Source organism: Acanthaster planci, linkage group LG12 (genome assembly GCF_054643075.1).
Source record: "Acanthaster planci isolate LZ-2023a linkage group LG12, COTS_SCS, whole genome shotgun sequence".
Taxonomy (NCBI): domain Eukaryota; kingdom Metazoa; phylum Echinodermata; class Asteroidea; order Valvatida; family Acanthasteridae; genus Acanthaster; species Acanthaster planci.
This window is the reverse complement of record NC_141788.1, coordinates 12,154,233-12,169,528: the sequence shown is the minus strand read 5'-3', so window position 1 is coordinate 12,169,528 and position 15,296 is coordinate 12,154,233. Positions and strand designations below refer to the sequence as shown.

The 15,296-nt window shown below is 40.4% G+C and overlaps 1 protein-coding gene and 1 long non-coding RNA gene across 4 annotated transcripts in view; both read left to right on the top strand.

Annotated features, from left to right (window-relative positions):
* LOC110985312 (lysine-specific demethylase 4A-like) overlaps positions 1–15,296 on the top strand; it is a 178,095-nt gene that overhangs the window by 11,327 nt on the left and 151,472 nt on the right. For all 3 annotated transcript variants that reach the window (XM_087143837.1, XM_022246251.2, XM_022246250.2), the window contains exon 2: positions 1,982–2,134. In XM_087143837.1, coding sequence (XP_086999963.1) covers positions 2,000–2,134 — 135 coding nt within the window. In that variant the 5' untranslated portion in view covers positions 1,982–1,999. The remainder of the gene's footprint in view (positions 1–1,981; positions 2,135–15,296) is intronic.
* LOC147797158 (uncharacterized) lies at positions 2,141–13,986 on the top strand. Its single transcript, XR_015427316.1, has 2 exons — positions 2,141–4,769; positions 6,604–13,986. It is a non-coding gene; the product is annotated as an uncharacterized LOC147797158 (long non-coding RNA).

Genomic DNA, 15,296 nt, shown 5'->3' with positions numbered 1-15,296 from the left:
GCAGATCCATGTACCGTGATTTCGGAATAAATGCCTTGTATCTGGTTATCTCGACGTTTTCGTGACGCCGATCAAAAAATACTACCAAATCTCTTCAAAAACCGCCACGGGATCTCGTACATACTGCACTGCATCGTGAAGCACAAACTGCATCTACACCTACCGCGACATCCTGACTGCTACTGCATGCCCATTCATGGACACTCCAATTGCTGACTTTTCCAATAACCATGTGACCACAGAAAGTAACATGTTTATCAGAAACCCCAGTGAAAACAGACCCAATATGTCACACCAAACACAATCAGCGAAAAGACGAGATTTGCTGCATGAAGATGCACAAACAATTTAAGCAGTTGATTTTTATTTGTCGATCAAAAGAAACCTTTCGGTAACAAAATACTACATGTAGTATTTCATTGTTGATTTTTTTTGTGTGCCAAATTACACCATGATAATAAATAAAAAGTGGGCAAATAAACCATGTCGCCACAGGAGAGCAAGTTAAGTTTGTTGTAATACATATATTTCAGGTGCTTCGTGACTTCGTGACTCAGGGGCTCCCGTTTAATCACCCAACATCCAGAAAACTTTTTAAACATTTATTCTCCGACATTGACGAGTATTTTTTCATGGTAATCCAAGAAAACAACTGCGCCATGTGCCCGCCGTGGTGAGCACATCCCCACGATCGCGCTGCATTGATCGGACGGCTCAGCTGAGGAAATCTTTACTAGACTACAACAGCACACATCCACGTGGTGAGTTGGCCCCGACTGGCCCCAAGCACAGTGCAGTCTGCGTAATGGACTCTTCACTGCATAATAGTCATGTGCGTTTGGCAAGTGTGGAGTATTTTCGCTGCACAATGCTTCTCGTTTTCGCAAGTTTCCGCATGATTTTCGGATTCTTTCGCACTGCTTTCGCAAAATTTTCACACTGTTTTCGCACACTCTTTTTTTTTCTCAATGTTTTTTGGTAAATGTCTCACGCTGTGTGTACAAAAGATTCACACGATTTTTGCACTATTTTCACACGTCATTCGCCCCTTTCGCATCCGTTTCGTTGGAATTCGCAGGGGGAAAAAGTTGTGGTCAAAATGCGAATGCGAATTCATTTTGCTTTTTTTCCCATTCCATTTCGCAGTGTTAACTTTCAAATGCAACGTACTGTAGGTGTACATGTAATCCCGAACCATCCGCTTGATGGCGAGTCCTGATCAGTAAAAAAGAAAATTGCCCCGAAATAAAATCAACTGTTGATGACCTCCTGATAGCAATATTGCCTACATTTCAACACGAGCAAATTTGATTCAAGGAGTTTAAAGGAAGTGCCCGGGAAATACCTCAGATTTTACCACAGAGCTTCTAGAATCCAAAATTTTCTGGGGCTTTGCGCTGCGCGCTTGCATCAGGTGCCGCCTACGATAAAGAACACTGTAGTCTGCCAACTTTTCCACAGACCTGTGTCCATAAGTAGTATTTTCAATGCCGTGAAGATATTGACCTACTGTACATGTACATGTGTACATGTATGTGTAGCTTGCCCTATACAGATTAATGCTGTGCATGAGTCTGGTTTACAGGCCGTCTAAAGTGTATCTTTCAGCAGCGCAGCGTGATGGCGGAACCAATTTCATGCGTGCTGCATGTGATTTCTCCACAGCAAGGACTTTCCAAGTTGCAGTTTTATAGGCAAACATGTTAATTAGAATTCAGAAACATGACAAAACAATTGTTACACTGGTTTCCTAAGCTAAATTGCAAGAATGACAGTGGAAGGATCAGTAACCAATCTTTGGCATTTGGGTGTAACTCAGGAACACAAGAAATGTTGTGTTTATACAGTATGTAAACGTCATTGAAATGATTAAGCTAGGAAAATATTTAATGAAGCTGCTTGTGTTTGCATGTTCATGCTGTAAATTTCTTAAATAAGAGCATGTGTACAGATCTGGCTGAGTTTGTCTTTTTGTTTTCAGAGCCATCAAGCAACGACCATGGCTCCACCTTCACATAATTCATCAGCACCAAAAATCATGGTGTTTCGCCCAGACCTGGAAGAAATGAAAGACTTTTCAGCCTACATTGCACACATGGAGTCTATGGGAGCGCACAAAGCTGGAATTGCCAAGGTTAATATTTTCATTTTTTTGGTTTGTTTGTTTTTGTCTGATACTCAATTTTCTATCAGTATTTGTAACAATCAAAAGGATTCAGTCAATTCTCATTAATATGAGGATCATGGGATTAGGCCAAAAAAAAATACTTGTGTTTCCCGTTTCACGACCGACCCTATTTTGGACGGCCGGACCCTAATTTTTTTGGGGGAAAATTCTTGGAGAGTGTGTCCTGTCGTCATTTGAAATAAAATAAAAAGAAAAAAAGGTTATGTGTGCAAGTTTATTAAAGCATGAGTGTTTCACTAACAAGATTTATTTATGCATGTGTAGAGTTTTAAATCCTGGAACCGTGCCAGCGTGTTTTGCTAATGCCACGCCCGCACCCCATGTACAGTGTACATGTATAATACACTATATGTACACGTATGAATTTGCCCGAAACCTGAGTCCTTTGTCGGATCAAATCATAGTCTAACACGCAGATGTTGCTCACCTCCGTCGCAGTCAGACGTACACGTCATGAGACAACAGAGGGAACGGGAACCAGTTTAAGCAGAGCCATGAGTATAAATAAAACCAAGTTCGTTGACGGCTGGAAACAACGCATGTGCAAGCCACCGGCGAAGCGGGTGTCTTGAATCCAAAGGCAAGCCGCAGCCAAGAAACTGCTGTCTTCGAACCTCGTGACCGCACACTGATTTACTATTGGACAAGAGAACAAGTAAATTACTAGGCAACCAAAGTTTAGCCAATGGGCTCTCGTGTGACGTAAGCCACAGGGACCAGCGCGAAGCATGTGAAAGTACGGTTTGGGTGTACATGCACATGTACATTGTAATGTACGTCCGGTCCGTGGGGCATCATACATGTGAAAAAAAATATCGCTCAACCGCACGATGTAGAAGTCAGGCTCGACAAGCGAGGACTACATTTCGCGTCGTGTTCTTTAATTTTCTTCCATGATTTGTCGGGGTTGGATAAAAACCAGGTAGGCCCCGTGTTTGTTAAAAATCGCAGAATGTTATAAAATCAATCAATGATGATGTTGATATAAAAGTTAGAGCCAAATTGGACATGGGCAAGCCCTCATTCCTGAAAAAAAATGGCATGACATGCCATGACATTGATCTTTATTTGCGGTGGAAAACACCAGATAATCATGTTAATTACGTTACCCCAGGTCTTTTTTTAAAGAAGTAATGTGTATGTTGGCCCCCTCTTTGGTGCTTTTCATCTGGTAGTATTTTTCTTTTGCATCTGTTTTGATTTACATCCATGATTCAACAAGCTAAATATTGTTGTAACTTTTTCCACATCTGGCAGCTAGCAAGCCTAGCTACATGTAGGCCAAAACTTTTCTTGTGACATTGTGATTTACTTTTAGGATATGGTCTGCTGTCATGCGAAGTTTACAAATGTAAATGCACACGTAATAGTAGGCCTATGTATTTTATGGTGCATACGGAAGTGTCAGGCCTACGTCTGCATGTAGAAATAGCAAGAACTGTTGGAGTTTGCGGTGTCTGGTAACTCCTGACTCTCGATCTCTCAGGCCACTTACAGTAATGATTAAATTGAAGTACTCCTCGCACTCGTACTCGCTCGAAGTTTCGGCTAAACCCTCGTATCTGCTCGTAAAATTTGCTGCCGGTAACGAGCGCTTGCGGGTACCCGCGAGCATTTACGAGAGCTCACGAGCGCTCGTGAGCGCTCACGGGCGCTATCGAGTGCAATAAACAACAAGTGCATACGAGGATCACTCATGCGCAACGCGTGACCTCGGTGGAAAGCCCTGCTGCCGGCCCGGTTGCAAATCAGTTCTCCCATACTGACGTCGTTGCACATACGAGTCCAGTACATAGTATTTTGTACACTGTCCGGCCCGGATGGTAGGCGAACAATAAAGACCCGCTCCTTCTGAGTGTGGTGGAAGTGGAATATAAAATCTCATAACCTCTGTAGGGATATCCTGAAAATTTCAGACAGGAAACGGTGGTCGTGGAAAGCAACGTACACGTAATGACATGATTTATATTGATCAATGTCTGATTGCTCGTTTTATGTACAGTTTGACTGTTCCGTAGCTTTTAGGGAGACATAGATCTTTTCTGAAATTCTTGTGTTTGAAAACTTTGTGGAATAAAAAATGCTTGAATCACTGGCCCGGTTACTATTTAAGACTAGGTCTAACACATGGGTGTCATGGGCGCCAATTTTTGGCGGATACGGCGTGTTTTAAATTTATTATCGTTGTTATTGTTATTAAATCGTAAATGCTGGGATTGTTTTCTCTTTTTTTGAAACGTTTTGGATTTGGGAGTCTTCATAACCGGCTACTGTTCTTTTTTCCCTCTGTTTCTTTGTTTTGTTTATAAAGAGCTGTAGAAACATGTTGACCAATAATTTAAAAAGAGGTTAAGACACATTTTACTGAATAAATAACCGAGACAGACAAATGGGTATTTTAGGTCAATTTTAGGGTTGTTCGTTGCTGATGCATAGGCAAGAATGCCGGAGTCGACCATCTGGTGCCGTTTGAGGGTGCTTATACGTGGGTATACAGCTGGGTGTGGACAGACGTGTTTACGTGGAAATATGGGTGCAGGCGTTTCTGTTCTGGTGCCCGCGAGGACATGCAGGCAAGTGGGTGAGTGTTTCATGAAGGCGCAACAACAAAGCCCGAGTCTAATAAATCAAGCTCAGGCATGTAGGGGTTGAGCTGTTTACTGGGCAATTTCAAAATATGCTACCGATCCAAGTTTTCATTTTTAAATTTGTGTGTGCGATTTCAGAGAGTCTAGCGTCAATAACTATTGTTAATCAAAGACTGGATTCTCTGGTTCTGCCAAATAGCACGAGCATGCATTGCGATAAATGGTAAAAACATCTCCATGAGAAAATCGATACTGTTTTATTGGTGATTTTATGACTCTTAAGACAAACTAATTTTGAATAAAAGGCAGAGGCAAACTCTTAGGGCTGTGATCATCTGTCTTCAAGCAAAAATAATTCCAATAATCGAGCGATAGGAATTTTCCAACGAGGTCCCTCATAGCTTGGTTAAAACCTGTGTAGTTATTGAGCTCAACGGACTAGGACAGCGGTTCATGTTGTCCGAAAATACCATCACGTGACATAGGTGTATATTTAGCACAAAAACACCAACTGCCAATATACCTTTGCCAAATTGATATAGACTGTTATTCGTTCGTGATTATTTTCCATTAATAATATAATTTGCAAGTGATCAACTGCATGTGCCCTGGACATTCATAGAAACTGAAGAAAATCACTTTCATGTAATTTTGAGAGAAAAGATCATCTCTATAGTCACGAGGCGAACGGTTCGGTTGTTCCACAAGAAAGCTAAGTAAGAAAAACAGGCTCTTTCGCAAACAGGGCTGGGTCCGGACTTCTACAGAAACCCCCTGCAAGTCTGGAAAACCTCGTACACGACTTGTACGATAATGACAATGAGCTCACGTCGTGAGATGTATGTGGTATTTCCGGTATATTCAAAAATATATTTGGACTCGTCGCCTCAGAGTCCACCATCTGACGCGTACGTCCAAAGCTGGGCTGGGCAGCAAGTGGGCCCGCCTACTGTCAATTAATAAGTGCGACCTTGTGCTGGAGCAGAGTCTCTCACTTCTTGAAGCTCCTTGCGCTTTGTTACTTTTAATCTCCGTCTACTTACAAATACCGACCAATTCCGTGGCTAGAATAATCCCTTTCAGGTCAAAGTCATTTTGTGTTGTTTAAAGAAGGACGTGGGTGATGAATGTCTACTGGAGAGCCTTGTGACATTGACTGCCAGATTGTTTCCACTCAAGAAAGTTATTGGGACATTTGAAGCATGTTTGAAGCAAGATATGGGACGGAGAGAACCTTTTGTGTTGGTCATTGTTTGATCGGAATCTCAGGAATTCTTTACACTTCTGGGAGGGATGTGTTAGGTAACAGTAGTCTACAGTGTGTATAGGGATTGGACAGGTAAGGGGGGTACCCCTCCGTCCCATATCTTGCCTGGTATATCTTGGGATGAGATCAACTATAGCGGGGATTGCTGTAGTTACTCTGCAAAGAATACACCGTGTATTACATGTATCTGAATGGAAGTTGCGTGGAATTACCAAAACTGTTTTCATTTTTTTAATTGACTGCCGTGATTGGAAACAGGTAAAATATAAAATGGGCTTCTGAAAGGTTACCTTTAATTTATATTGCAGAACGCCAACAGGGTGCCTCAAAAAGATTATTGGCTTCACACTTCAGTTTGGCTAAAATACTTTTGTGGTTTCTTAATAAAAGTGCGTAAGAAAACGTAGTCTAATAGGTTGTGTGACCTCAATAATAACACCAATAATACCACTATATGATATAAAATTAGGTCATATACCAACATAAAAATCTTTTGTAAGAGCCAAGATTACGCATGTAATACAGCGCAACTGTCTTTTCGCTTGTTCTTCAAAATACAGGAATCATGGTCACCCAAGGTCATCTGCACCCCGGCAAAGATGGTGACAATCCCGTTGCAGGATTTGCAGATGTTGTGCAATCTGAGGCAAATTTTTCACTTTCTTTGGTCCGTGTATTATTCTTCTAGAGGGAGGTGAAGATAAGTAATTGCCAAGGGGTGCGGGGAAAGGAGAAGCTTGATCTGGTCCGCCTAAATGCCGTCAAGGCCATTGTCAGAGAGAAGTCGTCGCTTGGCCTGGGCCAGTTAGAAATATACTGGCGCCGGGAATGCATCAAGGCAATCGATGAGGGTTGCAGACGACTCAATAGTTCTTGTAATGTTTATGGTTTTAATTTATAACTGGGCTTTGCAATGTTCACAACTTGATTTAATTTTTTTTCTCCAAATCTACTGAAATCACCCAAATCATGGCGATCCCTGTGAGGTAATATTCAACTAAACGAAGAGACAATTTTGTCTTCCATAGATATAACATTGGCAAAAAGATCACATCCATGGGCAAAACTGGTTTTGTATTTTTCACGAAGAGACAATTTGACTCCAGAAATATAAACAAATGTAACAATGTTGCACTTGACACACGTGCGTGCACTGTGTGTGCCGTTTTCACAAATAGTACAAAAGGCACACAGATTTGAGCATTTCACGAACAATCTCGTTTTTTACAAAATAAACAACTTTATCTTCTAGAAATGTTAGGTTTGTATCATGTAACATCCCTTATTGCATGGGCGAAGCATTGGTGAATTTAAAGGAATGCTAAATTCTACGAAATTTAGCATTTGATTTTCTCAAAACCTATGTTTTGCAATCCGAAGAGAAAATTGTCTCTTCGTGAAAACTGTGACGCTATGTAAAATTTATTAATAAAATTTCATTAACACATTTTTTGGATTGTATGTAACTTGAAGTATTGTGGAAATAAAAGTTCATTGACTGAATGAAAGAAAAGGTTCACATGAATAATTTAAGAAATGCGAGTTTATTAAAATTCTCAAGTACATTTCTCAGTTTTTGAAAATTACTCTGATTTCTCCTTTTACGGAAATGTTTGCATGGCTTTTTGTACTTGGCTGCATGCTGTATGATAATTAGGAGAATGGCCAGTCATGTGAGAGGAATTAACCAATAACAGGTAAGATTCTAATTTTTAAGGATCAGATTTTTGTGGACACCGGTCATATTCACGCGAAGTGGCTGTGGCGAAGCACAAGCGTGAGCTAATATAGCAACACCACTCTTCACTAGCTCCTGCCTTTGGTTACGCAAAGAGAATTCACGTTTTGTGGGAATCCGCGAAATTAGTGCCTCATGTACACTTCGAAGGGGTCCGAAGCGTCGTGTAAATCGAATTATTTCAACGTACAACTTTCACTAAGTTTTAGGGAAATTTTGAACGCCGCGTGGTCAACCATGGGTCAACTAACATTTACCCCACCAAAACTTACCTCCCAGATTTTATTCCATTTTTACACTAAACTCGAAGACCACAAATTTGAATGTGAAAAAACGGAATTCCGGTTAAACCGGAAAGATTCCCATGTTGTAAAAGGCTCCCTTGCAAACTGTGTGCGACCACAAACCAGTCGGCCTGATACCTAGTACCTGAACGTGCACGTATGTACCTGCACCTAAATGTAAACTCATGCTGTGTGTACAGTCTAGTCGATCGTAAGATACCGCGCGACGTACTCAACTTTGTCTCCGTTTCAGGCTTCGGGTCCTGTTGTGCAGTTACATGATTTTCTATCATTTTCATATATTTGGATGTGTAAAAATTAAAAATTGATTATTTGGGTTGAAATTTTCAGGAATAACCCGAAATCAGTCTGTGACATCATGCGTCAAGTTTGGGGTCAAAAGATTGAACGGTTCAATTTTAGGGTGAAAAATGTGTATTTAGGGATTCGCCATAGTTCCGAGCAGTTACATGATTTTTTATCATTTTCCTGTATTTGGGTTTGTAAAAATTGATCAATTGTGTTGATATTTTCAGGAATAACCCGAAATCAGTCTCCGACATCAAACGTCAAGTTTGGGGTCAAAAGATTGAATGGTTCTCTTTTTGGGGTGAAAAATGTGTATTTAGGGATTGGCCACAGTGCTGTGCAGTTACATGATTTTCTATCATTTTCATATATTTGGATGTGTAAAAATTGATCATTTGTGTTGAAATTTTCAGGAATAACCCGAAATCAGTCTTCGACATCATGCGTCAAGTTTGGGTCAAAAGATTGTATGGTTCAATTTTTAGGGTGAAAAATGTGTATTTAGGGATTCGCCATAGTTCCGAGCAGTTACATGATTTTTTATCATTTTCCTGTATTTGTGTTTGGAAAAACTGATTAGTTGTGTTGAAATTTTCAGGAATAAGCCGAAATCAGTCTTCGACATCATGTGTCAAGTTTGGGGTCAAAAGACTGAACGGTTCTCGTTTTGGGGTGAAAAATGTGTATTTAGGGATTGGCAACAGTGCTGTGCAGTTACATGATTTTCTATCATTTTCATATATTTGGATGTGAAGAAATTGATCATTTGCACCTGAACAAAGGGTGGCGTTGATGTCAAAAACGTACAGTGTCTGTCAGTCTTTTCCTTTTTTTTAATTCATACATTTCAGAACTAATAATAATAAATAATAACAATGGGGAAGGAAATAAATTGCATACATGTATTTTTGCCCCTTGGAAATAAAAAAAATCCAATGATACTACTTTCAAATGGCAAAATTTAATTGCCAACGACTAAGCAAAAAGATATATGTGAGCTTCTCCACAATTGTCCGAGTTGAAGGTACATGGTATCTCTTGTAGAAACATCCACCCCAGTATCTGTAAAAGAATAATATAAAAGTTAATCACAATCTGAACCAACTAAAATAACGGTACGCAGAGTCATTCACGAAACTTAAAGCCGTGACAATTGTGTATAAACACGCTAAACCATTGGGTCACGAATTTATTTGCACGAGTACATTTAGGTACGAGTTGAGCAAAGTTCATTCTTAACTACAAACTCACACGTAATGAAAACCATTCGAATCACGTGTAAACTCCTTCACGAAAGACGAAGGCACTAAACCTAGTCAGGACTACTACAATGAACACTTTTTTTTTTACGAAATTCAAAACGGACGTGAAATGCTGGCGTAAACATTCAACGGACAAGCAAGAGTCGTTCACTGGTCACATACACGGAGAAAACCTCACACAAAAAAGCTCATTACCACGACAGATATTCTTCCAACTACTACGATGAATACCACTTACGACATTGTATGATACAAATGGTTAATTACCTGCACATTCAAGCCCTATTTAATTAATGGAACATAGAACAAAACATATCGATAGTTTATAACGAAAGCTATTCTCTAATACGTCACACTAAAAAAGGAATCCGTTATACCAGGCCCGACTACGAAGTTGCACATGTCGCGTTGACCGTCGTTTTTCCATCTTACCATTCGACCGATCAACAGTCCGTCCGCATTAATGGTTCGTAGTTGGGAAGTAGCCGTCATTTCATGGGTCAATGAACCCTCGCAAACGCTCGTTCGAAGGTTGGTCTATTTACGTGTACACACGAGGGTTATCGAGCGAGTTTGAGCGAGTGCGGGTATTGCGAGGGTTTGCGGGACATCTCGAGCAGTTACGAGACCCTCGAAAGTGCACGTAAACGGCCGTAAGTCCTCGTACTTGCTCGCATTTTCATGGGTACTTCAATTTAATCATTAGTGTAGCCTTGGAGAAAGTCCACCTGTTCATGCTACATTGTATTGGATCTTGCTGCACTGGGTCGGGCAGGCAAGTCACTTGACAAACGATGCAGACTGATGTTCCTGGCAGGGTTTCTAGCTATGCGGCGCTATACCATGTTTGGTCAAATCGTCCCAACGTCAAGTCATCCTCAGGTCAACTCGTCCCCTACTCAAGTAGCCCCCCATATTTAAATTATAATTATAATCTTACTGTGGCAATTTATTTTTGGATGATAAATTATTTTCTTATACAAAGAAAACTTTTTTGCATACATGTACGTATTCCTTTAATTTCAAACAGGCAAACCTGATCTCTTTTTACATGTATTGTATACATGTTAACATTATTACATCTATTGGTAGACATGCTATCATTATTACATGTATTGGTATGCATAATAACATTTACCGCACTTATGAATCAGCATAAAAAAAAGTTCCTAAAAAAATTTTTTTTCCTACCTACCTACCTACCTACCTACCTACCTACCTACCCTATTTTCAGATGCCATGAAAAGGGAAACACAACTATTGTTTTGGGGGCCTTAAGTAAATTCTCTCATTATCCGGAACGTCATCTTCAGTAAAAAGTATCATCCACTCGTAGTTTGCCATTCGTATCAGTTAATATGAAGCCCATTCATACGCACTTATTCTTGTTGATACATGTAGAAAATGAATTTTCTTTCAAAACAGCTCAAACATGTTCTTGAAAGTGGAATGTACATTTTGCATGTACAGCAGTGATCTCAAGTAAGTACCCTTTCGAGTTCGAGGGAGGTCGTGCGTGTTACGAGCGCTGGCACTCGCCCTATCTCGCTCGACATTTGCTCGTTCTTACACGACGAACACACTATGGGTGCACGAAGAGCGCACGAAGGAAGAACAAGACTGCAGCAGTACCCCGCAGTCACTGTTCACTGACCCGTGAAAGTACTCCCATCACCCAACTTGGAACGCTCACAAGTCCTGCCTGTGTAGAATGTCGTTAGTCTAGCCCACTGATGATGGCTTAAAACCACACACAACACAACCACGGCTTCGATCATATAATAGATTGCATTTTATATTCCGCTGGGACATTTTCCTCGACCATGGAATTAAATACATACGGTTAAACGTACATTTAAAACAAAAAAATGATCAAAATGGGCTGCATAAACTTCACTTAAGAGAACATAACCACGGTCGGCTTCCCCTCCAAGGTACAAGTTTCGGAAAACAAAAGTTCTTTCTACACACACACCCACACGAAAAAGCCACATTTTCCGAACGATCTACTGTATAAAAAGTGCCCACACTTCAGGAACCAAAACACACACTGCAAACCCTAATGGATCCCGGCACTGCGCCAAGGCTTGCTGCGCCATCGTGGGTACCAAAATAGACTTGGGATCAAGTCGGTCGTGGTTTGGTGCTGTCCACCTTTCTTGCGACGTGCATAAGGCTACCGTTAATGCAGTCAATAATGCATTCTGTCATTGCTAGTGTTTGGTCAGAAAATTACCTTGGTTGTATGAAATGTGTTATTTCACTTTATCTGTAGTGATTTTTGTTTTTAAGTTGGTGCCCTGGTTTTGGAATACAAATTTTAGAGGACAGAATAAAACCAAAGTATTTCTATGATCTCAAGACAAAATGATGGTCTTCAAGTGGGAGGGAATTAAAATGCTTTAATTTTTTCTTTAATACAAACAAACAAACAAACAAACACCCCAACAAACAAACAAACAAACAAACACCCCAACAAACTAAAAACACAACAAAACAACAACGATAGGCTGGGGGTTTGAACTACACCCCCTCCCCCCGCCCCGCTTGTGAGTTTGCTCCTTTGTTGTATGTGTTTTTACAAATATTTTTTTAAATACCGTAATTTTCGTAAGATAAGCAACGGCTCATACATTGATCCCCACGCCAAAAATGTCCCAGTGGCTTATTATCTGAGTGACTTACACTGCAACATTTGAAGAGTGAAATCAGTTAACGTTGCAGCAAAGTTCGGGCCGCCGCCAACCGCGCCGCGGCCAGCCACGCGTGCCAGCAGCACAGAGCTTCAGGCTCGGGAGACAAGGCAGTCATGTTTTTGTTGGTCGGCGTTTATACATTGGCTCTACTCACAAGTTGGAGATAGTGAAAACTGTCGAGAGACTGCATGGACTCGTAAATGTACCGTAAGTACCGTTCACACCTCACAAATCGTATTGGGTCTGTTCTTTTTTGCCCGTTGTGTAATCCATGTTGTTTATCATGTGACTAGATATTTGGTAACTATAAAAACAAAATAACTGCTGCGTGGTCCACCAGCAAGGCTACTCTTCCAGACCACAAAAAAATTGGTAATTTCGAGGACCTGATAAAGTTTAGTTTTAATGACAACGCTTGACGCACGCTACAAAGTTCCAATGAAGTTTCATTTCTTGCCCGATGTCCGATTTTTTTTTCGGAAGTGAAGGCATATTTCTTTTGAGAATGCGAGTTAAAAGGTGCGGGGACGTGTGCTGAAACCTCCTCCAGCACAGGATGACAGCCTATCCAATGTGCCAATGACAACTTCGTGGTGCAACAAAACCCAACGTCTAAGTGCATTACAGAATAACAATTCCTTTCAGCAATCTCACGCATCAAATGAATTTTCTAAAGTGATTTGTTTTTTACGATTAACTCTATAACATGTTTGATTTTTTCTCAAAGAATTCTACGATCCTCACCTGAACTGGATCAACTGCAAGACTTTCCTTTCCTGATCCTGCCAGATCTTCATCATGAGATCCCACCCGATCCATCTTGCCTGGATCAGCACGGTCCTTCATTTTGCAGGACTGTGCATTGTATAGGGAGTCCATCAGCGGGGCATTTAGTGTTTAAGCGGGGGGGGGCTATCGAGAGCCGTACTCTAGAATTCGTCATGGGGTTCAAGTTAATTGCACCATGTCCCCCACACACCAATGGGAATTATAAACCTGTTTTTAAATAAATTGTTTAAAATGTGGAATTATGACAAAAAAAATAAAATATAATTTTGCGTGTATTTCCAGATATATTTCATGATTAACTTTCACGAATGTAAAATTAATTTAATTGATTGAGTAAGGGTTATTATTTGAATAATTGTTTTCTTTTGAAGTTAATCATAAGTTTATGTATCATCCTTAGTTTTCATTTTCATTGATTTATTATTGATCATCTTATCCTTTTATTGCTTTTGAAATCGACGAACCAAATCCTCTGATTTTGCAAAAATTTACTTTTCATATGTTTAAATACTAAACTTTCGTTTTGTGTCCTTATTTTTTAGATTTAATATTTCTAGTCGTCAATCGCCCCTACAAATGGATTTTTTGATTCAGTGAATAAGCCTATTGATTTCTTATGATTAACAGATAAATTCCCCATTTTTTTATTCAGCAAATAGGCCTTTTGATTTTTTGTTGACGAGTGATCGGGGATAACCTTTTGGATGTGGTTGATGTACCTATGATCATGATGTGCTTGGCGCATGATTCGACGGTTACTCTACATGTACATGTAGACAGTAGTACACGTGAACTGATTCTGGAAGTATTGGGTAAGGTGAGCCAGTAAACTAATAAACATATTACAAGTGCATAGTGGATTGAACGAAGCTGACCCAACGAGCCATTTGATCGGTGAATTGCATTGTATTTTTAGGGTGTCACTAGGCGACCATTGCAAAAAGCCATAGATGGGCAGATGGCTCGCTGCCAAGAAAGAATCATGGGCACGGTGCGCGACCATTGAGGCGAGTTAATGCCCAATACGTGTACCTGGTAACACGGTGGGTTAGGTGATTGGCCAGCTGAACGACATGAATGCCCAGTATTAACACGTGGGCATCACGTGGCAGATTTCTCATGTTTGCTGAGCAACAGTATTGGCAAGGCAACCGTGACGTTTAAACTTACAGCTACCCAATTGGTTATTAACCACAATATCCAAAACTCGGACAAATGGTACACATTACAAGTGTGTTGACGGTAAACCTTTCATAAATACCGTTACTTCCAATCATGCAGAAACCGCCACATCGGTTTTTTCAACATTTACCCACATCCTCACTTTACTCGGCCATTACATAAAACGGCCTCAGCAGACTATTCCTGATTACGATGTACCGGGTCACACGTTTACTTGCATTAAAAATGAACTTAAAAAATGGTCCTGCCAATTTGTAAATGCAAACTCCATCATATTATAAGGAAACAACGTCTCAGTTTTAAAGAAATTACACAAAAATGTCTTCGGACATACTAACGTTGGGTAATCAGGACAGCTGTCTCCAAAGCACAAAATAATTGTTGTTGAAAAAAAATTAGCCTGACTTCCGACTTGCAAATTCTTTCTTAAAATAACCCCCACACCCCCCAGTTACAAACAAAACCGAAAAGAAAAAACAAAAGTCGAAATATTTACAATAAGGAAGACACACAAAAAGAAGCAGCAATAATAACAGAGTTTGAGTAGCCAATTCTCATGTGCCTTCGTTTGAGTGATCATTGCTTGACGGACATGCTTATTCACTTGACTTGACACACGGCGACATTGCAGATTTTGTTTCTCACCAAAAATACCGTATTAATTTTGCTACTTGGATTTTGAAAACCTCCTTACATTAATTTACGTACATGTACATATTCTCAATCTTACGAAATAATAACAAGAAATTGTCAAGTACGAACAGGTTGTCCTAAATGATAGCTCTATGATACGAATTAGTCTGCTGCCGTCGTCCTATAGCAGTGTTTGTAATCGGGCTACGACACCCTGCTTCAATCGGGTGGAGACACAATTTTCTGCGGAGGTCACATTTAACGCTCGAGTAAATCGGTGTCTGGCTGCAGCACACGATAAAACTTGACACACGCCCGATCTCGCTCGCGGCTTGCCTGATCTCGCTCGATGAAAATTCT